This window comes from Erpetoichthys calabaricus, chromosome 9, assembly GCF_900747795.2.
Source record: "Erpetoichthys calabaricus chromosome 9, fErpCal1.3, whole genome shotgun sequence".
Taxonomy (NCBI): domain Eukaryota; kingdom Metazoa; phylum Chordata; class Cladistia; order Polypteriformes; family Polypteridae; genus Erpetoichthys; species Erpetoichthys calabaricus.
The window spans coordinates 166127937-166155779 of record NC_041402.2 but is presented as its reverse complement, the minus strand read 5'-3'; the positions used below and the strand labels follow the sequence as shown (position 1 = coordinate 166155779).

Below are 27843 nucleotides of genomic sequence, written 5' to 3'. Positions count from 1 at the left end.
ATAACATTATATTGTATATTTGAAAGTGCCCTCTAATATTGAATTAGGGCAAGTGTTAAATGCTGCATTCTAGGTTTCTTTAACTTTTCTTTACAATGATTATAAACATTTGTTATAAAGGCATAAACATGTAAAATTTAAAAAAATGTATTGTAGTGCATTTTATTTAATAATTTAAAATTATTTCAAAAAATATTATGACCTACATATACAATAGATAGACAGACAGAAATACAGAGCTTTTGTAAAGTATATGGTAAAACTGCTCACCTGTGCCATTATAGTATTTTTGTTTTCTATTTCAATTCTGTTTTACTTTTATATTACTCTTGGTTGGACCTTCTTTTATTTTTAGGAGAAGCAAAAAGTTTTTACTGCATTATTTTTAACTAAATATTATTTCTAAAGGTAACTCTTTTGCTTAGTTTATACTTCTGTTTATTTAGAGAAAAGCTTTTAAAGAATTGCCAGATAGACCAGTATTTGAGTTTTAACTCTTGAATAAAAATGTCATAAACATTTATATCTTACAAAGTTATTTTGATCCAGACATATTTTTTAATTTGCCACGTCTGTATGTGACATTTCTAATTTATAGAGTAAATTAGTTAATATAGTATATGCAAATTTCACAAAAATATGATTGTCCATAGTGAAGGCAAATAGTGTGGCATAGAAGTTTAGGCTTTAGACTTCAAATCCCGCTACTGACACCGTTTAACCATGAGCAAGTCACTTCAGTACTGCCTGTGCCCCAACTGGAAAAACAAAAGAAATGTAACCACTTGTATCTCTCAAATGTTGTAAGTTGCCCTGGATAAAGGTATCAGACAAGAAATACTGTAAATGTTGTTGTATTGGTTAGATGATATTCACTATTCACTGTGGCTCTTGAAAAGCGGTTGACAACCCGAATAATTATAGAAGGTTTACAGTCACTCAACTTCACTGATATATAGCACGATTCTGCTTACAAAATCAGAACACTATGAAAAATAAAATAAAAAACAAAAAAATAAACAAAAAATAGAAAAAGTTGAATGAAAAACATAATTTAGAACTTTATGGATTTGCATACAATACAGATAATAACTAGCATAATGCTGCTCAATGGATTATTCTAACCTGAGTCACAATAAAAGGTATTTGAATAAAGACAATTACAGTTAAAGCACATTTATATTGATCGAAAATATAAACACAACAATATGTTGTCATTTTCTCAGCCATCTGAGCAGCAAGGTGGAAATGAGGCATTTCAAACTGGCAAACACACAAAAGCTCGTCTTCTACACTCCTACTCAAAAAGGCCCAAGTGTAATAATACTTCAGCAGGTTACCTTTGAAAAGACCTTAATTCAATGTTTATGACACAGTAAGACAGAAGCCACACTTAACCTGTTTTCTTTGCATTCTATAATTACTTAAATGCCACAAGATGTAAGGGAGAAGGCCATTAACCTGTCATGTGGCAGTGCTGCCAGATACTATAGATTAAGCTTCACTGTGTTCTGACTGCAGCAAAGATTTCAGCACACCAGCAGAACATCTAACTGTCCAAGATCTGGTCATCCCCAGATTGACTACTCAAAATCAGGACCAACACATCAGATTGGTGCATCTGACAGATGGTTTCAGATCTGCCAGCCATATAGCTGCTGAAAGTGCTGGTAGACACAAAGTTAGCATTAATGACAGAAGAATGAGGGACAGGCCCCATGCTGCTGTCCTTAGAGCAAGGTGACTTGTCAGGGTCCCTCTGCTTATATTTAAAGCAGGACAATGCCAACCACACACACACACACTGCTATTGATACAAGTGTCTCAGAGGAATGAACAGTATTGTGTTCAGGTGCTACTTGCCTTTTGTCCGGACCTTAACCCTACAGAACACCTTTTGGACTACCTGAATTGTAGTATCTGGAGAAATGACTCTCTCTCTGCCACTGTGCCAGAGTCTTTCTAGAAATGAGATAACAGTGTGGGACTGAAAAAAAATAATGAAGGACTGCAAAATGGTTGTTGTTAATTGTCACAGGTGGTATTGGCAATCCTGTTGTTTTTATTTCCGCATGGTCCTATTTTTCTTATATTCTCATTTATTTATCATTATTATTGCAGCAATGAAGGTTCTGATTTCAGTCTAACAACTAGTGTTGCATTTTTTTTCTGTCAATAGATTTTTTTCATCAGTCTCTGCGTGATAAAAAAAAACTTTCCCTAGTCAGAGTATTATCAGCCCCCATAGATAAAAAAGACCATTTACCACAATTTGATAAGATTTCATCATGTAACACATTTACTTCCTTTCAACTTATTGAATACATCATAATGTATATTATCAGTTATCAAGAAGACAGATTTTGCAACTTGACGATCAAACATAAGCTCACAGATTTAAGCATTATGCTGCTATATAACTTTTGAATTTTCAGAGAAATTAAGATGGGACTAATAGCAGTTTTTCATCATACAATCTTATAAAAAATTTGCTGTGTGTTGCTAATTATCTTTGTAGTTTCTTGCCAATCATTGAAATGTTTATGAATATATTATATTATAATCTCTCAAATATATATTAATAGAGATTGTATTGTATTATATGATGGTATATATTTGTGAATATTTGTTATTATTATTATTTTTATTTCTCTTTATTGGTCTTTCAGGCCAACAGCATTATGTTTAAATTCCAGACCTGGCTATTGATTGTGCTCATATTGTCCATGTGAGGGCTTTGATAGATAGATAGATAGATAGATAGATAGATAGATAGATAGATAGATAGATAGATAGATAGATAGATAGATAGATAGATAGATAGATAGATAGATAGATAGATAGATAGATAGATAGATAGATAGATAGATAGATAGATACTTTATTAATCCCAAGGGGAAATTCACATACTCCAGCAGCAGCATACTGATACAAAAAACAATATTAAATTAAAGAGTGATTGGTATAACAGACAATAACTTTGCATAATATTAATGTTTACTCCCCCGGGTGGAATTGAAGAGTCGCATAGTTTGGGGGAGGAACGATCTCCTCAGTCTGTCAGTGGAGCAGGACATTGACAGCAGTCTGTCGCTGAAGCTGCTCCTCTGTCTGGAGATGATACTGTTTAGTGGATGCAGTGGATTCTCCATGATTGACAGGAGTCTGCTCAGTGCCTGTCACTCTGCCACAGATGTCAAACTGTCCAGCTCCATGCTTACAATAGAGCCTGCCTTCCTCAACAGTTTGTCCAGGCGTGAGGAATCCCTCTTCTTTATGCTGCCTCCCCAGCAGGCCACCGCATAGAAGAGGGCACTTGCCACAACTAACTGATAGAACATATGCAGCATCTTATTGCAGATGTTGAAGGATGCCAGCCTTCTAAGAAAGTATAGTCGGCTCTGTCCTTTCTTGCACAGATCATCAGTATTGGCAGTCTGGTCCATGTTATCATCCAGCTGCATTCCCAGGTATTTATAGGTCTGTACCCTCTGCACACAGTCACCTCTGATAATCACGGGGTCCATGAGGGGCATGGACCTCCTAAAATCCACCACCAGCTCCTTGGTTTTGCTGGTGTCCAGCTGTATGTGCCATTTAACCATTTAACAAAGTCCTTGATTAGGTTTTTATACTCCTTCTCCTGCCCATTCCTGATGCAGCCCACGATAGCAGTGTTGTCAGGGAACGTTTGCACGTGGCAGGACTCCGAGTTGTATTGGAAGTCCGATGTATATAGGCTGAACAGGACCAGAGAAAGCACAGTCCCCTGCGGCGCTCCTGTACTGCTGACACAGCAATTCCAATTCCAATTTCTTCCCACATTCTATGCGGGATTGTTAACATTCACTTGGCTTAGTATAATTGTAGGGAAATGTGTCCTGCTCTGGACATGCATCCGGGCCTTGCTCTCAAAGCTGCCAGGATAGATTCAGCCTCCTTTTTGCCATACTGCATCCCCAAAGCCTAAAACACATACACATCCAGACATGAAATCTGTTACATTTATAGTAGTTTTCTTTTTCATGTATAGTATACAGTTTAGTGAAGCACAATATATCAGCTTAAAGAAGCAAGTTCTTACAGGGTCAATTTTTTCTCACAATGTTGATATTCTTACTGTCTGGTGTACGCTTAGTCTACTATCACATATTGTTTACATGTTAGTCATGGTAATGTTTTACTTTTGTCTTGTACTTACCTAATGTGAGATGTTGTGTGTTCAAAAAATTTAAATCTAAAATAAGAGTGGATAGAAATATAGGTAGATGAAAATATATACAGTAAGCAAATAAAATGTCATTTCAAATCACTAAAGTTATTCTTTCCATATTCTCAAATTTAATATTGAAAAATCTTTTAGTTTATTTAAAACTAAAAGATTCCTACCTTAAACCTGGCAAAATAATTGCTCTATCACATCCAGTTTTTTGAGAGACAAAGGTTTAAAATGAACAAACACTATTTTAAAGACAAAACATAATAGATTTTCTAATTAATTATTTATACATGAAAAATTATGAACTACACCTGTAATTTTATTACATATAATCCATCCATCCATTTTCCAACCCGCTGAATCCGAACACAGGGTCACGGGGGTCTGCTGGAGCCAATCCCAGCCAACACAGGGCACAAGGCAGGAACCAATCCCGGGCAGGGTGCAAACCCACCGCAGGACACACACAAACACACCCACACACCAAGGCCAATTTAGAATCACCAATCCACCTAACCTGCATGTCTTTGGACTGTGGGAAGAAACAGGAGCGCCCGGAGGAAACCCACGAAGACACGGGGAGAACATGCAAACTCCATGCAGGGAGGACCCGGGAAGCAAAGCCAGGTCCCCAGGTCTCCCAACTGCGAGGCAGCAGCGCTACCCACTGCGCCACCGTACCTCCCTATTACATATAATATTTAATTAAAAAAAGTATTCATTTGGTAGTTTTTGTAATCCTCTGAAATCCTCCATAGAATGGCTAACAGATGTCTGCTAACAAAGGTTTATTCCACATTCCGCTATAACGTCACTCCATTTCAGACATGTCCTGCTGGAAACGCTCCCCATATTCATCAAAGAGTGCTCCCATGTTCTCAGGAGAAAAAGTCTAAATGAAAGAGTAGAAAATGGATGTTTGATGATGTGTTGCACCCAAGTACTTGGTAGGAAGACAGAAGCTCTTCAACTAGTTCCCTGAAGTTTTCTCAAGAAAATTGTGGTCACACTTTCAGTAGAGGAAGGCTTTGTATTCTTTTAACGTTTTCTTACCTGATTAAGACAATGGGTGGATTAAACTGACCTTGCATACTTTTGTAAAAACCTTTTACATGACAGTTTTATCTCTTGGGGTTAATGATATTCTGAAGGAATAAGAATAGAGAAAAACAAATACTGATTGAGAGCAAAACATGTTTAGCAAATACTTGATTTTAAGTTGTTTCCACCTGAACTAATGTTAAGACAGAGGAAGATGGCCATTTTTCAGTGCAAAATACACTTCAAATCCATATTACTAACCGAGAATAAACCGGATATGGACGCAGGGACACGGCCATGGGATCATGGGACGTACTGCGCAGACGCGCGTCTCATAAACTGCAAACGAAATCCACCGCGAACGAAGGAGTCACGGCCCAAGAACGAAAGAGCTCACTAACGTGAATGAGAAATGAAGCAACAACGCGCCCATAGCTACCACTAACGACACAACCACACAAAAAAGAGGATTCTGCGCTGCACCCCAGAGTCAAACGTGAGAGACTACGGAGGCCCCACAGGTCCACAAAGATAGTACGAAAGGCGCAGGCGTCACCGCCATATTGTGAGTGGCACTACTGCGGAGTGAAGGCGCAGGCGTCACCGCCATATTGTGAGTGGCACTACTGCGGAGTGAAGTTAGGAATAATGTGCTGCTTGGGATTGTACAAACCGCTGAACGCTTTACAACAAATTCAAACACAATACAGCTCAACGATACAAACACGAGCCCACCTGGATAAGATCAATGAACGCAGGTGCCTACAACGCACGTCTGAAACTGCGGAAGCAAAGCAGGCACGGGTTCAAAACGAATGACCTCGACTGATGGATATACAAACACGAGCCTGCCTGGATAAAATCAATGAACGCAGGCTCCTACAACGTGCGTCTGAAATGCCGTGGGCAAAGCGGGGACGGCTCCAAAACGAACGAGCTCGACTAATGTATTTCAGGATACCCAACGCCGGGGGTAGGCGAGCGAAGCGAGCAGGGGGCGGAGCCCCCTTGTAATATTCTAAACTTGAAAAAGTCGTATGCCATGAAGCAAATGTAACTTATGTAAAAACAAAAAGCAACATTTTTTTCAAAATGGTATTTAACACTGAATCTAAAAACTTGTGGAAATGGTTTGTGGAAGAGAAATTCCAGTTTCAGGAATGCATTCAGCACACCTACTGTAAATCCATAAAGTACAAAGGTATTTTTTTACGTGGGATGATTGTGGTGCAGACCACTCTAATGAGTTGTTTTTTAATCATTAAGACAAATTAGACAACAGTATGGAACAATGAAAATACATCAATTCTCTTTAGCTTTGACATTCAATGAATTCACACAATAACATTACTTATGCATTTTCTTATACCTTGTCCATATGTGGACAATTTACAGTATTTTCAGGTGCTGCACTGTGGTACAGTGTATTGTATCAAAGGGATGCCAGGTGAAAAGCCCACATTGACAAATGGAAAAGGGGCAAGCTTCATGCCAACAGTGAAAACACATTGAGTAACTTATGTATTTGTCATGTCATGTAATTTTCTAACCCACCTAACAGTATAGAGTGCAAGGCAGGTTCAAACCCCAGATAAGGCCCCAGACCATCACAGGGCAAGTACACACCCCCACACCAAACACACATCTGTGTCAAGTTAGCATCATCAATCACCTAACCAACATATCTTTGGACTGTGAGAGAAAACCGGAGCACTCAGAGGAAACCCATGCAGACACGGGAAGAACATGCAAACTCTGCAGAGGCAGGACCCAGAATGTGAACTCTGGTCTCCTTACACTTTGCCACCCTGGGTTATTTGTGTTTTCTTTTTTTTTTTTTTTTTTAAGTATGACTAAATTAAATAGTTTGTGGCAGAAGCGCTTGGTTTCCGTCGACCCGACACAGACTGACAACTGAAGCACATATCAAAATGAACAAAAAGATTTTATTTTTTGTCTTCAGCCTGTGGGGCACGTCTTCCCTGTGTCCCACAGGCCCTACACAGTCCCAAAAACACCAAAAGAAAAACACCCAAAACACACTCTTCTTTCACCTCCACTCCTCCCAGGCAGTTTTGTTGTCGTCATCCTCCTCCTCCTCCTCCTCCTCCTCCTCCTCCTCCTCCCGACTCTGGCTCTTGAGTAGTGGCTGTAGGCTCCTCTTACAGCCCACCCGGAAATGCTTCAGGTGGTAATTAACCTAATTCAGGCTCATTAAGCCATGCAGCTCCTCATGGCGGTGGCCATGGAGCGCAACCGGGATGAGCTCCGGTGTTCCAAGAAAGTGGGCCGATGCAACCCAGGGGGGCTGCCACCAAGTGTTCTGGGGGACATAGTTTGCATCCCATGGCTGCTCCCTCAGATCCAGTGTCAAAGGGGCATCCGGGCCAGGCATGGGTCCCGGCCATCTGCCACAAGTTTCACTAAGTTTCTTTTGGGACACTGAAATTTAACTTTGTGTTTCTACATGACAGATGACTCAATGCCAAAATCAAACACTTTAAACTGTTTATTATATCTGTGACTCTGCGAATATTGTAACAGGACACATATCAATGCTTTTTCAATTTATTATCCTGTAACTTTCTTAAATTAAATATTCAGTTTGACTTTATTAATTGAAGAAAAAAATACATTTTATATACTGTGGCACATAATTTCCACAATCTTGGAAATCAATTTTGGAAGCACTAAGTGCAGCATAGGAGCCAGTCCTCAACTTTCTGCTGCTTACTTATATAAAATGTTAATTAAAATGTTTTAAAGTTAGTAAACTTATAAATATATATTGTTTCTTAATATATTGTCTTTGGTTCTTTTCTGTAATCCTTGCTAGTGCATATACCAGTAAGTCAGCCACCTGAGGTTATTGCAGCTCTGGGAACACCAGTCAAACTGCTTTGTTACTTCAACTGCTCATGTCCTGGCAGAGCATATGGAGGTTTCAGCTCATCATATAGGAAAGTATTTGCAAATGTAACATGCACAACTGTGGATCAAGAAAAGTTCTGTGAATCCAAAAGTATAATTGTCAATACCACACTGGATGATGAAAAAACTTTTATATGCAATGTGAAAATACCTGGTGAGAACACTTCCTTTGAGGGTGAAGGATCAGGAACCAAGGTGATACTCTATGGTATGAAAGATTTGATTTGTACTTTTGTTCACATCAAATGCATCTCTTGTATAAATTAGACTTGCAGAACAAAACTGTGTTTTATTTATTTTTATGTGTATTACCTGAATAATAATGAGGTGTTTATTTTACTTAATCAAATGCTACAATTCTAATCTTAAAATGACTTACAGATACTCCTGTGAAGACTATAATGATGTATATATTATGGCTTCATAAGGAAAACCAAGGGACAAAACCCTGTACAAAATTTTGTATTCCAGAGCATCTGAAAAAGATAAATTAATAGGTCATGTTAGCAAAGAGCTGTTGTCTAATTTGTTAATCTAATTCAGGGTTACAGTGGAAGCCAGAGGCTATCTTGACAGCACTGGGCTCAAGGCAGGGCCCATTACATAACCTATTGTGACACATTACAGAGGAACATTGAGAGCTACAAGTTAACCGGAACTAAATGTCTTTGGGGATTTAAGTTTAAAACCCAAGCAGACATGATGTGAATGTGCAAGTTCCACATTGATAACATTCAGGTATGGAATTCATACCCAGGACATTGGATCCACATGGCATCCACTCGGCATCTACTGTACCACAGTGCTACCCTAGAAAAGACTTGTCATGTTCTAAATTATTTAAGAACTGAATGTCAAATGATTACAGCATTGAATCTCTCTACTTAAAGTCTTTCCTAATATCTCCACCGAAGAGAGTAATATATTCAATGGAGGTTTGTCTCGGGCAGTTTCAGTGCTTGGTAATTTTTTCAGGCAAACTGCCCTTTCATTATTCATTCTGACCATTTTCTGCTTTTCTAACCTCATTTTGACAGGTTAAGAGCCATTTGTTATTTGTTGTGATGCCCTTTCCCCCCAGTATATATATCTTATCCTGTGTCTTTTCTTAACCCTTTAAACAGAAGCAGAAATAACTTCTGCAGTTCTCAGTTCCCTTTCTTATGGTTTCCATAATGCTTCCAGCTCATTTCTCCCAGGGAGAATTTGACAATGTATTTGAGTAGTTTTGACCTGACACTTCCTTATTGATACAGTTTGAATAATATTTTTATAGTCCATTTTGTATAAAGAATATCTTACCTTTATATTTTAAAGATAAATAATTCCAGTATTATGAGATGTTGATTTGTGCCATTTCTCAAATTTCAGCTGAACCTTCATCTGTTGAAATTAAAGAAGACAACCCTCTAGTGGAAGGCAGATCAGCCAATCTCACTTGCATGGTCAGAGGAATGCATCCACAAAACATCACACTCAGTTGGTTCCGTAATGATCTTTTCAGTGCTTTACCAAATGAGCTCACAAGTACACCTATTCTCACAAGCTTTGGAGAAATTCAAAGTGTTCTTAGCTTTACTCCAAATATAAATGACCACGGAACTTCTTATTGGTGTCAGGCCTCTCACCCACTGTGGAGAAGAAATGTTACACAGCATAAATTATTAGATGTCAAAAGTAAGTTTAAAATTACTTTTATTTCAGTATAATTAATTAATTTTTGTTATTATTTTCTGGTCTAAAGTATACATACAACTTTATGTTCAAGGTTCATTGCTGTCAGTAAAGTGCTGTACATATTACAGCAGATTTCAGAGTTGTCATTCATAGTGTCACAAATCCCCAATTGGTTTTGTTTATGTGCATTACCTGTTGGGGATTTGGGATAAACTACTTTACCGTTGTTTTACTACTCAGTACATTTACAAAACAATTAGAAGATTGCTCTCTTTTTGTTTGTGAAAATGAATGCCCAAGTAAATGCATTGAACCAACATACCAACATTCCAAGTACTCAGTGCCTGCAAAATACTGTATTCATGTTTTCTCACCTGATTGCTATATATGACTAAATGAGATGTGAGTTGAAACATTCCTTCCTCTTCAATCTAGGCATCCTACTACTTCCATTTCCTATTTTTCTAATTGCAGCTGAGGTCTCCGCTCAGGACACGTCGACCTCCCCTCACTTCCCCTCTTCCAGTTCATCCCCAGTACTCATTTGATTCAACCCTTTCTCCTAAGTCTAAACTGGGGCCTTGTCTCTACTCACTCCCTCTACAAAAAGCTTCTGTCAAAACTCTCCCAATCATGTCTAATTGGCTAACAATCCTATCTACATTCTTTGTGTTGTTGTGGCAAACCATCTTCCTAAATATCCAAAATTGGTCTAAAAATCCCAACCACCAGCACACACAATTGTGTCCATAGACTTTACCCTACCCCACCTGAGATGTTATCTAATGGGACCTGAACTAAATCCTCTATGTCATCTTTGCCCTCTTAAAGTCCTTAGCACCTTTCACCACATTTTCTAATAATGTTCTCCCGCTGTGGCTCTCTGGCGCTTTGGGGCCCAATCCCTCTCCACCATTCTTTCTCTCACTATTTCTTTGTCCCCTTAACTTCTTCTCTCTTGAGCCTTTCTTCTGTTTCCTCACTTTTTCTCACCCAGTGGAGTCTTTTAATGACTGAAACCATTACAGTTAAGTTGCTTTTAGTCTTTCACTGGAATCCTGCTCTTGTCCCCCCAGCAATCGGGAAGACATTTTTTGATCTTACCCTTTTTGAACTTTCTGCATCTTTGATCAACAGCTCTTCCAGCTCTACTATCTAGTAAAGGCTTCATGTTGTTCATTTAGTAAAGACTTGGTTGGGGGTTGCTCCCTGAGGCAGTCCTTTCTACATTTCCTTCTTTGTTTTTTTTCCCTTACTTTGCCACTTGCTCCTGCTTGGGATGGGTGTATGTGTGGGTGGGTGTGCATGTATGTATGTGTGGGTGTGTGTGTGTGTACCAGTTTAACTTGTCATTCTTTTTATTGATTTTCTGCTTAACTCAATTATATATGTCTGTAGCCTGAAGCCTCTACCCTGGAGCTCCAAGTAGCTGGAGTTGACACCAATAGACACCAATAGAGACTAGCTGCATTCCTCCAGAGCTCCACCCAATTATACAATTACACTGTGGTTAACATTAGGTTTGTGGGAGGGTTATCTGACTCAAATAAGGATGACTATCCATTAAGTCAAGTCCAAGTACTCAGAGCTCCAGGGTGGAGGCTCCTGGCTGCAGAGACACCAGACTCATTTAATTTAGGTGGGGTGGGGTGTGGTATGTCTTAGTGCCAGCGTGGTATGTTTTTATTTGATATTACATAGCCTGTGTTATTGTTGGTTTACTTTTACTGTACTCCTTTTTCATTTTATAAATAATAAATTGAGTCACACTGAAAAATGAGATGTGACTTCAAGGTTATATAGAAGTTTGGCAAAATAAAGTAATAAAATTATTTCATAATTTCCACATTATATATACCACTCATACATGACTGGAAAACTCATGTGAAACTTAATTATAATGGACCTGACTAATTTGGCTAATAATTGGAAATACATTGTTTAGATTTATAGTGTATACAGAACCAACAATTTCAGCTAGTCAAAAAAGCTTGTTTTTACCTTATGCTAAACCTGCTTTATTATACTGTACACAGAGGCCTATAATTTTCCAATTTTATTTTTAGGTGGACCTCGAACAATAAATGTGACAATTTTAAAAGGGCTTGAAACTCTAAATGATTTATCAAAATTTTTGGTGATCCCAAAACACACGTACATTGAGTTATCTTGTTCAGCTGATGGCAATCCTAAACCTTTAATTATGTGGTTTCATGAGAAAGAAGACTATAAAAACTCCATTGATTCTTCCCTTGTGATTCACAAGCACATTTTAGTCATTAAAGAAATGACAAAAGAGAGTGAAGGCCTCTACACGTGTGTTGCAAACAACAGTTATGGCATGATAAACGTGACTGTCTCCATAAGTGCCACTGAAGGAACAGGTATGTTAATTTTTTCATAGAAAAATTACAAAATGTAGTACTTTTAGTGAATGGGGGTATTCAAATTCAGCACATACCTATAAATGCAAGGATTACCTGTTTTTATTTTATTTTAACACTGGGTTAAAAACACTTAATAAATTAATGTAGTTGATCTATTAAAGTATCTTTGTTAGCTATGTTAAATTTGGACTGGAGTGGTTTTTTAAATATTTAGTTTTAACCAGTCCATTTTAATAAGTGCTATCTTTCTAATTTGTGCTATTGTATTATTCTGACTTGACCACTGCAGAATATTTTATCAATGCAGTAGCATTTTTTTCTGAACTGCAGGTCTTTAGTAATGCAGTATTTATTTCTCTTTCATATATTGTCATTCTGCAGTCTTTGTAAATGACTGAATAGATACTAACTAATATATACAGTATATATTAAGCAGATGGAAAATTACAGCTTTTTAAAATAACTGAGTAAAGCTTACCATGCAATGAACAATGTTTCAAAACTGCTTTTTAATTTTATTCCCTCTTAAGCATTTCTCGGTGGTGGTGATATTGTTGGGCAAGGTTGGCTGTTGCTCACTCAATCAAAAATTGATAGCAGACGCATTGATTCCTTTCTGATTGGTTTGAAGATGGAATGGTCCAGAAGGAAGCTTAGTGTGATTTCTAGTGGTTCAACCATCAATATTTAGCACTAATGACTTTAACAGTGATACACCATTTCAACCCATCTGAAAAACTGACCCTAAGCAAATATTCAGTGAACATGCTAGGTCATTCAGTCTGATACAAGTTCCAGCCTTGGCCAGACTAACTATTCAGTTAAGTAGGATGCTTTGTTGTTGAATTTCTATACCGCTGTAGTGAAAAATTCAGAATTCATCTTTCACTGACACATTTGAAAGTTAATAAAGTAAAGGGAAAATTTGATTTTCATGGTGATCCTGATTTTGGCATTTCGCTTTATTTGAACGCATTCAGAAAACATGTTTTTACAAATTGGAAACTGGCATTGGAATGTGACAGAGAGTTTCTGAAACATGCTAATAGCCAGTGCCATTTGCAGAGTACTGCAGTCTGGAGAGAATTTAGATACACATAAAAAACAGAAAGAAATACATACTATGTAATAGTATTGGTGAAGTTATGCAGTTTATATCTGTAAACAAACTGATTTCAGGAATATTATGATAGAAGTCAGAAAAATGTGGTTTGCTACCAGAGATGTGCAATTTGCAATAAACAAATTTAAAATATCTTATCTCTAAAATGATTCTGAGAATTATTCTGTTGAAGATTCAAGCTGATTTTAAAACCTGTTCAAATTTCATATATCCTAAGTCTGACTGACTGATACCCTAACTAAGCTCCTTTTTGTTACTAAACATACGTTTTATTTTCATTGATTAAATACAACTTAATAACATTTGGAATTTGACTCTGGTATTTAAATCTATATCCTTGATAACCTTACACTGCTTTCTAGGCTTTGACTGATTTTATTAGGTGCACAAGTTAACATTACTTGAGAAAAAAACAAGTCAAACCAAAATGTCAAATGCCCATCCTGGCTGAGCATTCTAGAAACACCCCAACTCTCACATGTCTTCCTTCTGTTTTGAGCTCCATGATTACTTTTTGGAACAGAGATAGGGAAACAGGATTTGCACTTTACATACCTGGCCAGAATTATCTTTTAAGGGAAGGGCCTATCTTTTCTTGATTTGATATACTTTATTAACCCTCAAGGTGAAATTGTCTTTTTGAATGTCAGAGCACAGGGATAGATATTGTACAGCACCTCTGGAGCAATTTTCCAGGTTAAAGAGCAGGATCCCTTCTGGCAGTAACAGGATTTGAACCTGCAACCTTAGAAATACCAGAACAGATCCTTAGCATGATTTTGAATTCTAACTGTGCCCTGGTGCAATTAAAGAAATAGCAATAATTGTACTTTTCTTTAGCAAATTATTTTTTATAGGTTTCCCTTATAATTCAGATCAGTAATTTTTTTTTCTAGTAGTATCTTTATGAAAAACAACTCATGTGGCTTTACCGTTGTTTACATGCAATATTTTGACAAACAGAGCACCAGAATATTCAGAATGGCACAAAATGTAAATGATGAGGACTGAAACTGTGTTTTTAGGTAATTGTCCTTAACTCCTCAATAATACAGGTATGTCAAAACATACTGTAGTGTCTACTGCATTATCAAGCAAGTGGTCATGTTTTAAGAATGTCAGATTTTTTAATCACAATATTATGTGAAATAGAATAAGAAAGCTTTGAGCAGAGGTTGAGGAATCTTCCATTTTTTACTTCAAACAGATACTAACAACCCCGTGAATAAAATGTAAGTTCATGTATCGATGCATGCTCAATAATCCAGGTAAGGAAATCCTAGAAATTTGATTCTGTTCATCTGGACAAAGTTTTTAAGTGGGAGAAATATTTCGAGACTTATCCAAGTCTCTTCCTCAGTCTCAATTGACTGCAGGTTTCCCCAACCTTATAAACATGTCTCAGCAATGCAAAACCCCCTGCATCCAATATCAGCTTTGAGGAGACGAAGGCCCTCATGGCACTCAGCAAGGACAACAACATCATCATCCTTCCAGCGGACAAGGGGAGATGCACAGTTGTGCTAAACCAGACAGACTACCATGAGAAAATTTTATCTCTGCTCAGTGACAAAAATACTTATGAGCTCTTAAAGCAAGATCCAGGTTGTGGTTACAAGAAAAAGGTGATAGATTGTCTTAAGCAGCTAGTTCAGGACAATGCTATTGACCGGACCACATACCACAGATTATACCCAGGGGAATCTACACCAAGTCTGTATGGTCTACCAAAAATACACAAACAGGGTGCTCCTTTAAGACCCATTGTCTGCATGATCAATTCAGTCACGTATAACATCTCCAAGTTCCTGGCCCATGTTCTTAACCCGGTGGTAGGCAGCTCAAAACACCACATTCAGAACACATTGGATTTCGTGGAGAAAGTGAGAGAGGTCATTATGGAGGCAGAAGAAACCTTGGTCTCATTTGATGTTACATCTCTATTCACTTGTGTCCCAGTGACTGAAGCAGTGGAGGTAGTACGTAAGAGATTACAGAATGACCCCACGCTCAGTAAAAGAACCTCTCTCAACACAGACCAAGTGTGCCTGCTTTTGGAACTGTGTCTTCAATCAACATATTTCATATACAAAAGCCAGTACTACAGGCAGAAGCACGGGTGTGCCATGGGTTCCCCTGTTTCACCTATAGTAGCCAATCTATATATGGAAGAAGTGGAAAAGAGGGCTCTATCATCCTATCCTGGAACACCACCGAGCCATTGGTTCAGATATGTGGATGACACCTGGGTGAAAATCAGATCTCAGGAGGTACCACAGTTCACAGACCACATCAACGGGGTGGACAAACACATCAAGTTCACCAGAGAGGATATGAAAAATAACAAGCTAGCCTTCTTAGACTGTGAAATTTCCATCGTCAACGGGGGACATTTGAAAGTGGATGTGTACCGTAAACCCACACATACGGACCAGTATCTAAGGTTTGACTCTCACCATCCACTAGAGCACAAACTAGGTGTCATTAGGACTCTACAACACAGAGCTAACACCATTCCCACAGACTCAGAGGCCAGGGAAGCAGAAGAACACCACGTCAAAAAGGCCCTGAGTAAATGTGGATATCCCAGCTGGTCCTTTGTCAAAGCAGGGAGGACACCTAAAGAACGCTCCAAGCGATTCATGAGAGAGGAAGGACATCCACTGCCTAAGCGAAAACCCTTAGTGATCCCGTATGTGTCAGGAGTATCGGAACAGCTGAGGCGCATTTTCTCGAAACACCAGGTCTCAGTGGCTTTCAAACCCCAAAACACGCTACGCCAAAGATTGGTCCATCCCAAGGATCGGGTCCCACGGCACAAACAGAGTAACATAGTTTACGCAGTTAAGTGCCAGGAGGAGTGCCGTGAATTGTACATCGGGGAAACCAAGCAGCCACTGGCTAAGCGCATGTCACAACAAAGAAGAGCTTCCTCGTCAGGCCAGGACTCCGCAGTCTATTTACATCTACAGGATAGTGGTCACTCCTTTAAAGATGAAGAGGTGCACATCCTGGACAGGGAGGAGCACTGGTTTGAGAGAGGAATCAAGGAGGCCATTTACGTGAAAAAGGAACAACCATCTCTGAACAGAGGAGGGGGCCTAAGGGTACATCTGTCGCCATCTTACAATGCTGTGATTGCAGCCATTCCTCAACCCTCTATGAATGGTTCACACGTCTACTAATCAGTGGACAATTTGCATATCAATGATCAACTGGCCCTTTGTCAATGGTGCTAGTCTCTGTGATTAAGCAAAGGTACTGTTTATAAGGTTGGGGAAACCTGCAGTCAATTGAGACTGAGGAAGAGACTTGGATAAGTCTCGAAATATTTCTCCCACTTAAAAACTTTGTCCAGATGAACAGAATCAAATTTCTGGGTAAGTTCATGTATTTCTTTAGTTATAAAGTGGAAAGTTTAAGATTGAATATTCATCAAGTACAGTAGTTTCCTGATCTAGTACTGCTGCACTACAACAGGACATCCCATGTACATAAAATGTTAGTAAATTTAATGTTTTGATAGAACAGGAAATTTGGTGATTCATATCTGAAACAAAACTTACCACCAGTCCCTTAAATACACAGTAGCTGTAACTAGGGCATTGTCCCACTTCCCATCCACATTACTTGCATTTTGACAAACAAAAGTCAATATCAAGAGGTTGTACACAGTGAGTGACTATTATTGAAGGTGCAGTTAGTATGTCAGTGTTTTATACTCTACATTTAGTTATAGAGTTCTTTTGAGTTAATTGCAGGAGTTATTTCAATGCTTTGTAAATGTTTCCTTTAATTGATACAAATAGACAACACAATGCTCCATTTTAAGCTAGCTGTTAAAGATGAATGATTCTTCTTTGACTGCTGTTTATCATTAAATGACTGGCATAAAATAGATAATACTGAAAACATCTAAGTTCAAAAAGTTATGAACTTTAGTTTGTCAGAACAGAACATGTAGGTGTTATCCTTTGATAATGATCTGCCAGTTACATGTTACCTTTCCACACTAAAATCTGCTTAGTCCATCTTAGTGTTATGACAAAATTAAAATGGCTTCTTAATGCTGAATAGATACTTCTCAAATACAACTGATTAAAGCAATGCATGTCAAGCTTGATAAATCAGACCAGGTGGCCGAGTTTCCCACGACTAGAACTATGTCTGACTTTCTCTGTTATAAGACCGTGGACCGCCAAGAGGATTATTTTTTCCAGGGATCCTGCTGACTGGAGTTTTTGTTTTTCTCCCCACCATTGTCAACTGGTCAAAGTTTAACAAATGCATTAATGGTAATGACATTGCTAGGTTAAATTTATCTGTTTTGAACTGCTTTGTCTTTCAGTCTTTTTAAACAAATATGTGTCTTTGTACTGTATGTATATGGTAATTTGTGCATTTTGTAATTGCATTTACCTGTGAACATGTTACAGTGCTCTGAGCCTGTCCTAAGTGAAGAGCATTTTACAAAGGTAAACTGAATTGAACTCAGTCAGTCATTATCTAAGCTGCTAAGTCCTGAACAGGATTGTGGGGGTCTGCTGGAGCCTCTCCCAGCTGGCATAGTGTGCAAGGCAGGAAAAAACCTCGGATAGGGTACCAGTCCATCACAGGGCAAAAACACACCTCAACCACACACTAGGATCACCAGTTCACCTAACCTGCATGTCTTTGAAATAGTGGGAGGAGACAGAAGCACCCAGAAGAAACCCATGCAGACACACGGATAACATGCAAACTCCATACAGGGAGGAACCAAGATGTGAACCCTAGTCTTCCTACTGCAATACAGCAGCACTACCACTGTACCACCATACCACCCCTGAATTGATCTCAATTAAAAAATCAGTTACCATTGTTTTCCTGATGTTTGAAAGCACAGCTGCAAGAATAATAACCAGAATTTCCAAGTATTTTTATGTATCTCCAATTCTCAGATAGATGGGCTGGCTTCTGAAAAGAGCCAGTTTTTAAATATAAATTTAAATGCATAAACGGTTTAACCAACCAAAATAATATTCCGGTTTTACTCTAGGATATATTCTAGGCCTTGGCTCTGTCCACACTACTACGTTTTCTTTTTAAAAATGCATACATTTATCTCTGTTTTCACCTTTCATCCACAATACTCCTTGATTTTCAGGTCAGGTCCAGTTGGGGAACATGCACTGATATATCATGTTGCCACACCCACCACACGACAAAACAGCTCGGGATCCCAGTTGGCAACTCCCCAGGCAGACACGTGGTTTAGTCCCACCCTCCGGAAATGACCATCTGTCTGCTGTAGCCAGGTTTTACTTGGGCATCCCCTTGGCCTGGTCTTGCCACTTGGGTCCTCAGCAACGAGGATCTTGTGAGCCAGATCACCCTCAGGGAATCGTGTCACATGGCCGTAGTGCCGTAACTGATGCTGCCTCACAATGCAGGTAATGTGTCTCATTTGGGACTCTATGAGCAACCGCTCATTCGACACAAAGTCAAACCAGCAGTACCCAAGGATTCTCAAAAGAGACACAGTGATTTAGGAGTCCAGTCTTCATCTCAGATCACTGGATACTATCCATGTCTCACAACCCTATACACAAGCAGGGTGCACCAGGACTCTTAAGACTTGGACCTTTATCCATTTGTAGAGATATCAGGAGCGCCACACACTCCTTTCCAGTGACCTCATGATCCCCCATGCTCCCCCAATCTGTCTATTTCCTTCATATGATGAGTCAACAGAGACAGACACACTGCTGATGGCTGTGCCCAAGAGGTTATTAAAGGCCCGGATCTTGGTTTTAAATCCAGAACACTCGCAAGCCCAGACACTCAGACCCCTCGCTCAGGCTCTCGAGAGCCCTGATTAGAGCCTCAATGGACTCCACAAAGGTCACAGCACTGTCCACAAAGTCAAGATCAATGAATCTCTCTTCACTGACAGTTGCCCCACAGCTGCTGGCCAACACGACCCTGCCCAACACCCAGTCCATGCAAGCACTGAACAAAATAGGAACAAGAACACACCCCTGTTAAACCCCAGAATCAACTGGGGAAAATGTAGAGGTTCTGCCTCCACTCTGTATAGCACTCACAGTACCAGTGTACAGGCCAGCCCTGATATCTAGCAACTTTGGGGGGATCCTGCAAAGTCTCAGGATGTCCCACAGGGCAGTTCAATTGACTGAGTGGAACGCTTTACGAAAATCGAGAAAGCAAAAAAACTCTGAGGCTGGACCTGGCCAGACTCCAAGATCACATTGTTTCTAATGAGTTTGCACACATTTTGTGTTTGAGGAACTTGCAGACTGAGGTGTGACTGCCGATCCTAATGTGATACAGGAGACCTTCTGTGACTAGACCCTGAAGATTGCTGAGGGTTGTGTTGGTGTTGGTGGTGTTCCCAGAAGGAGGTATTTCATCTTGCAGGGCTCCCTGGATATCATTGACTGATGGCAACTCTGTATCGGGAACAGAGAAAGATGGCTGCGAGGGCTCTGAGGACAGATAAGGAGGCATTTATTTGAGGAATCAGTAAGCAAGTGACACACCATCTATGGTCTAGCGACCCACGTCCTGCTTACAGAGGAATCAAAGCATTACACACATCCGAATCTGTTCCTCAGGGAGTCACAGTCAGGGCGGCTGATGAAATGGTCCTTACAGATGACACAGCAGTTGTGACCCGCTGTTCTGGCTACTGTGAGCAGCTGTTTGAAGCTTATTCTCTGGCTAGGATGTTTGACATCTTTGGGTCAATGGTTCTTAAGGCTCATCTTCTAATTAGCTGTGAATCACCCTATCTCACTGAGATTGCACAGGTGGTGAACCACCTAAGGTGGTTAGGGAAGGCTGCAGGGATCTGTGGTATCCAGGGTGAACTTCTCCAGGCTGGTGGTAAGGCTGTCTTCCTGGCATTGCAAGCAATCTTTGTTTCCATTTGGGAGATGGGCATAATCTCAACTGGCTGGAAAATGGGACTTTTTGTGCCTCTCTGGGAAGGGAAGGGTGATTGCTTCGACTGCTGCAATTACAAGGGAATAATAATGCTCTTGGTACCTGGTAAGGTCCTTAGTAAGGTCATCCTCAATAGGATCTGTGATCACTTGCTCATCTACCAGTGACTAGAGCAGCCTGGTGTTACGCCTAAGAAGTCTATCATCAACCACATCCTGGCACTAAAGGTTCTCATCGAGTGCAAACATGAAAGAGTTTTCAAACTATGGAAACAAGTACTTCTAAAAAATGCTTTCCTGACCCTAATTAATGCTTTTTAAAATGCTGGTGCAGCTTTTCAATGAGGACAGGCAAAAATGAAGATTTCTAAAAAAACACAGACTCCAGTGCTATCTTGTTGGTTTGCTTGTTAATTGCTTATTAAGTGGCTCTTCCTTAACTGGATCCTACAGCTTAAAACATCTCATTTCCTGATTAATCAGCCTTCGTGGAAGGACAACATATTCCGACATAGAGGGCACAGAAGAGTTGCTTTCAATGGCACTTGTTGTGCTGCTTACTTGTATGTGTCTAAATTTCATTTTGTGTGATTTTTAGAAATTGTGGTCAAGCGACAACTCACACTGCATGCTAGAGTTGCCAGTCACTTGTGTGCTTAAAATGTAAAATCAAAATATCCAACTGATATGCTACAATGTGGGTGCTTGGACTACACATGTACAATGCAGTCACTACACAATGAATTTTGGAAAAAATGGATAAAGACATCAGAGAATCAGCTGATGAGACTTCAAATACTACAAGATAGCAGTCTGAAATTTTTGACATGTAACAGCCCAGTTGTAAGATGCAAACAAGCATTACAGCACCTGCTTGTAAAATGATTCTGTTAGTCGATATCTGCAAAATTCGCACAATATATGCCGGGTTAAAGGTGATTTCCAGAGTAGGTGCACTTCTGTTGGGGCACTTTCTTGGGCACTTCTGTTGGGGTTGTAACAGGCATGGATAACTGGGAAAAGACTCAACCACAGTCACAGGACACAATGGAGGGGTTACACATCTCCTTTTGTTTGAAAGCATCCATAAATTCCCCAGGCACAGCTGAGGCTGGCTCATCCATTCCAGTTTGGTATGTCGTCATCATCACCTCCATAAGGAAAAGTGGAGTGAAAAATGAATGAATGAATTATAGTAATGCTGGCTTCTATGATGTCAGTTTTTTGTCATTTTTGCTTGCTCCCCTTCTTGGAATAGTCCATAGTTTTGCTCTAAGAAATTTTACACACACCATCTTGATTGTCTAAACAACAAAAAATCACCTCATTTACAATTTTGATACTTATACATACAATTAGCACACATATAAATAAATGTTTAGTTTACTGTAGAAGCATAAAGTTGTTTTTTGCTCATTAATAGCAGTGTCCTAGACTACTGTCAGTCTTTTTAATCTGATGGTGGGTTTTATTTCTGTAAGAACGAATACATTTCTGTGCTACCAGGAAACCTTAGATATGTGACTCTTGATCTCCATACAGTATGTATGCTTCCTTTATCTCTTTATTATCAATATTGTATAGATAATACCTATTTATACATAAAAATATCTGCATGTCTTCCACCCACCGCCTTCAGATTAATTAAAACAGTGGTAAACCCAAAGTATTGCTAGAGCTTACTAAATTGTGCCTTTTGGCTGTCCCATGTAGGCCACTGCAACAGCTATATATATATATATCATTTGAACCACGAGTGTTAAATCTGGTAACGATAATATTTTTTCATTTGAAGTATGCAGCTTGTTTCAGATCTTTTATATATTTAGTGGACAGTGGACATAAAGTTGGATTACTGTAATACCCTATTGTATAGACTTTCAAAGGCAGTATTAATTAATTTACTTATGGTTGTCCTGGAAGAGTAAAGAGGAGAAGAGAAGAGTGGTACAGAGATGTATTGTTGTAGGTATAAAGGAGCCTCAGAAGTATTTATAGTAAATTTGGAAAATATTACACCAATAATAAAAAAAAACTGTTCCTTATGAAAGCTAAAGTATATATTCTATACCAAATTATTTTGGTATGCATCAAATGCAATTTTTAACCATATTATCTTTCCGGTCTTCTCCAGTTGTATAGTATACTAGCTGAAATACTAAGCGTTGCCTGGGAGGGAAATGAAGTGTTTTTGTTTTAATTGTTTGACAAAAATATAATTAAAAAACACAACTTTAAAAATAAAAATAAATTAACAAACAATGAAGACTCACTAATGTGCTATCTTGCGGTCTTGTATGTATGTTATCATCCAGTTCACGCTCAGAACCAGCCAACTATTTTATTTCAAAAGCCACAGGGGTACGGTGGAGCTCAAACATAAAGAATGCTGGCAGTCACCTCCAGTTCACCCTCTGGTGGTCGTTCAGAGTGTCAACTGGATGTTAACATGCATACAAGACTGTAAGATTACCCCTCACCCCACCCAGAAGGGGGTGGGTTAGGGTTGATTTCACCCTACAGTATTTTTAGTCGACCAATGAGAAACATGTGAACCGAGTTTCATGAAAATTGCTCTAGCCGTTCAGAAGTGATGCTGGAACATACATACATACATACATACTGTACATACATACATACAACACACATTGACTTCTATCTATATGTATATATATATATATATATATATATATATATATATATATATATATATATATATATATATATATATATATATATATATATATACTGTATATATAAATTCACTCCAGTTAACCTTCTTCTGAATGTATACCTTTAAGGCTATGATACAGTATACACTATAGACATTACTTGATTCACAGTCTCTGGAGCAGTTGTGTGACATAATCTTTATTATTGCCTTTGCAAACTTAAATCTTTAGCTACTTTTAAACGTAAGCTTTAAACGGATTTATTGTGATTTTTTTTTGTTCTGTGCATTATTGTAAATAAAATAGTTTTTATTATCACAGACATTTTTAATATCTACATTCCCTACAATACAATGCATTCACATAATGTAAGTCTTCTTAAAATATCTGGGATGAACAAAATTACTTTGAAAGCAACATTTTTAGTTGTTGGACCCCCAAAATTTATCAATATTAGAAATTCCTCTCCAGGTTCAGCATTGTTATTTTACCATAGCCTTTTCCTGGTGTATTTATTAATAATGTCAATTGTTCAGGTAGGATGTTTCAGAGTTTTCCCATTTGCTTTGTGTTCTCAGTCCTGCTGGTAGTACATGCTATGATCAAATGATCCTTCCTGCCTAATCACTAAAATGACTGACAGTAACATACACCGTAGTAAAACCGAGGAATGTTGATGAAGAAACTACACAGATAGTACCCTACTGGATTTTGATCTGCCTATTTCCTAATGACCCAAACACTTCCTTTTGTTAAAATGTATTTTGCACTGGAATTTAGCATTTCTCTTCTTCCTTACCAGCTGATGTAATAAATCCATATATTGCCATACATCATCATATTTGCGTGTATGTGTCCTTTTGTTTCTAAATGTTGCATGTTTTGAGGTTCATTGATTCTATCACTGAATTTAATTAACTATTAGTACATTGTTAATGTCTCAAAAATTAAGGAATAAAATAAATTCAACACATAATATGTATATTTTGGTTGGTGTTTTGTGTTTAGTGTGCTGTTTTTTGTTTTACTGTTTTGTGTTATATTTTCATTTTTTCTGTAGTAAGCGTGTTAAGTACTATCAAATTAAACATAACAGTGGACTAAGTAAAAATATATTAATTTAATTCTCTTTTTTTTCTTTCTGCAGGGATTAATTTACTTTTAATTTATTTCACTATTATTGTCATTTGCAATATTATTTTGATGATGGCCTGCTTGGGATTTTGTTTGTTAGTGAAGCAGAAAGGTATGGTGGCATTATACTTTGCAAAATATTAGAAGTTTAAGTTTGCCAAGAATCCTTTAATGTAACAAATTAAATATTTTAAGACAAAGAATGCTGTAATCTGTATTCCTCAGAATGTATGTTAATTTCTTCTCTATAGAATTTGCTACGTTTAAATAAACCAATTGGTGACAAAGATCACAAACTAGTGTTGTCAGATAAATGTAATTGGAGCTGATTGATTTTGTTTGTCATTCACTATGATAACAGGACAAGTGTTATGCTTTGGGTTTTTTAAAATTTACCACTTAACTTTTAAAATTCGGCGATGGACTAGCGCCCTATGCTGGCTGGGATAGGCAGGACAAAGCAGATTAGAAATTGACTGTTTTTGTATATTGTAGATTTGCGTTGAACATTTTCATTCTCCTTTAATCATTGAAGACATTTTTCCTGTTTCAACAGGATTTTTTACACATAGAATAATTAATATTCTGAAAGTGTGGTAGGTGCACTGTATTATTCCATGAAGTAAACATTCATAAAGATAAATTTATAGAGAAAACATAATTCCACATTATGTTTGACTGTTTGACTTAGAAAAATAATACATAAAGAAAATAAATTAAATACATATTTTCATTTACAAAGTAGTTAATCTGACATTCACCTGTCCATCCTTGAATTAGATTAATTCATTTCAGAATGTAAAGGCTGAAGCCTTTCCCAGCAACATCATTTCCATGCTTGACATTCATGTTTAAATTCACAGCACTGCTAAGATGTTGGATGACATAAAAAATGCATAAAATTTAACTGATAATTATATATTCACATTCTCAAGCATGCACAAAAAGTGTATATTTTAAGGTAAATATTCTTCATTCAGTCAACTAACTTTGTACTTGGCAATATAGAAGAAAATATTAATGCAAAAAAGTTTTGATATTTGAATTTCTAATATATATATATATATATATCACCTTTTTTTGCAGGAAACAACACTAAAAGGTAAATATACTGTAAATTTATATGTTTTAAGTTTTATGAATGTTTATATATCCATTTTGAGTGGTTAAGCATGCAGTTAATACAAATCAATAACATTTGCTAAAATGTTACATTTTTTGAACATCACTTTTTAATTATGCCCTGTTTTCACCCAACATTTGTTTTAAGGTTTTACATTAGCAAATAACAAATTTCATCCTTGCTCATGTACAGTATGTTCTAAATAACAATAATTTAATATCTGGTGTTATCTCATGGTTAAATTGGAAAAGTTCATCACTGCCACAATTTCATGCTACCTTTTGAATGTCTACACTGTAAAAAATGTCAGTAAATTTAATGGCAAAATTACTGTAAATACTGAAAGTAAAATATCTTTTCTGAAAAAAAAAGTTACCTTATGTTCTATTGAAAATTACCTGTATATCTTAAACAATACATTTCATTATTTGTTACAGCCAAGTTCTGTAAAATCAATATTTGTCTACCTTCATAATATGCTACATGATACATTACAAATCTCTGTTAATTTTACAGTGTAAAACTGTTAAATAGTGAAGGTAAACAACTGTAAAATATAAAACAGTAAAATGCTGTTTCAGTAACACCAGTTATGATATATGCATAAGGACACACCCCCTTTTACTGTATTGTTCCTGGTGAACCGCATACCTTTGAACAGGAGGGAAAGAAAAGCCAAGCAAAATGACACCTTTTATTGGCTAACTAAAAAGATTACAATATGCAAGCTTTCGAGGCAACTCAAGCCCCTTCTTCAGGCAAGATGTAATAATTACGTCTTGCCTGAAGAAGGGGCCTGAGTTGCCTCGAAAGCTTGCATATTGTAATCTTTTTAGTTAGCCAATAAATTATTACATCTTGCCTGAAGAAGGGGCTTGAGTTGCCTCAAAAGCTTGCATATTGTAATCTTTTTAGTTAGCCAATAAATTATTACATCTTGCCTGAAGAAGGGGCTTGAGTTGCCTCGAAAGCTTGCATATTGTAATCTTTTTAGTTAGCCAATAAAAGGTGTCATTTTGCTTGGCTTTTCCCTACATTCATAATGGCTAACACGGTACAACACCCTAGCACAACAGGAGGGAAAAAAACTTAAATAAAGTTAGCAGACTTATTTTTCCCTGTGTGCTGAAGGTTTGTGTAGGTTATGGAAGCTGATTTGTGGTGGGTCGTATTCGATAAGCTGGCACACCTGTAGGGCACCATACACCACAAGAGCAAACTTTACTTCTCCACCAGACAATGTGCCGTAACTTCTTTAAACATTGAGTTGTTTTCAATGTGTATAATTAAATGGTGCATGTTTGCTATTGGTTGTTGTTACTGTACTGATACAAACTGCATACTGGGTTTTTATCCTGACAATACTTTCTAATGGTTTTATTGATTGGCATATTTATTACAGTACATGTATTTCAGGTTATGGTTAAACATTCCCATCTGTTGGAATTTTTTGTAAAGAAAAAACAGTTATTTACTACAAAGTTATATTGTAGATCTGAAAATATTGTCACCCTATATACTACGGTAAAATTCTGGCAACCCAGCTGCCAGTACATTACCGTAAATTTAACATTATTTTTTTTACAGTGTAGACATCCCAACATGTGTTACAAAGAAATGGAGAAAGCAATAAAAACACAATGCAAAAGAATTGTAGACTCCAATTCTGTTGTTGTAGAGTGTAAAGCTACCATCTGTCAGAAACGTACGTTAGATTTAAATAGATAATAAATAAATAACTGGGTTGCCATACACAACACACATTTTCTATCCAACTAACCATTTTAGATTAAATATGTCATAATGTATCTGCATAAATACACTGTGATCTTAGTCCCACAAGCTCCCACATACGCAGCAGTATAGTAACTTCATACTGAACTTACAAATGATTAAAATTTCCTTGAAAATAACAGGCGTCCTCCCTTGAGTTCCTCAATTGCTAATTCTTCTTTTGGTTTACATGTAGTGTCAGTCAGATTTATCAGTAAATGCAGTATAAACATAGACAAAAAAGTACCAGCAGACAACAGGACAAGGGAACTGCATAATCACTACCAAGTGCTGATTTGCAATTTATGGAAATGGACATTTTATCAGTATTGTGCATATACACATTCTCAAGTTTCAAGATTAATATATAAAAAGACAACCTTGTCCATGTCAAAAGAGATGTTAGAAATGATACTGTATATTCAAATTGCCACCATCAAGACGGTGGACTAGATACCAATGTAATGTAAAAGTAACTCAAACACAATCGATTGCAAACCAAAATGCCACAAGAATGGGTGTGCAGTGACACTGATGCTGTCGTGTTTTAGACATACGATCTATTCCACAGAAATTCATGGGTTTTATTTGTTCATGAGCATCAGGAAAATAATCAAGAGATTTGTTGTTTATGTATTTTATATATAATATTCTGAGAGGCATTTTTTTTGGATTTGCATCATGGTAATCCATTTTCCTTTTAATACCATGATCGATGATAGTTAAACTTGACATTGAATTTGCAAAGTAATCAAATGACTCCACATTTGCAAAATGACCTCCACACCGGTACAGCCATCAAGCAGACAAAAGGGA

The 27843-nt window shown here is 37.7% G+C and overlaps 1 protein-coding gene across 2 annotated transcripts in view; it reads left to right on the top strand.

Annotated features, from left to right (window-relative positions):
- Positions 1-24728, top strand: part of LOC114658237 (myelin-associated glycoprotein-like) — a 115605-nt gene extending 90877 nt beyond the window's left edge. For both annotated transcript variants that reach the window (XM_051932263.1, XM_028810381.2), the window contains exons 2-5: positions 8097-8399; positions 9563-9868; positions 11935-12252; positions 24145-24728. In XM_051932263.1, the coding sequence (XP_051788223.1) occupies positions 8097-8399; positions 9563-9868; positions 11935-12252; positions 24145-24275 (1058 nt within the window). In that variant the 3' untranslated portion in view covers positions 24276-24728. The remainder of the gene's footprint in view (positions 1-8096; positions 8400-9562; positions 9869-11934; positions 12253-24144) is intronic.
- Positions 24729-27843: the final 3115 nt, after the last annotated feature.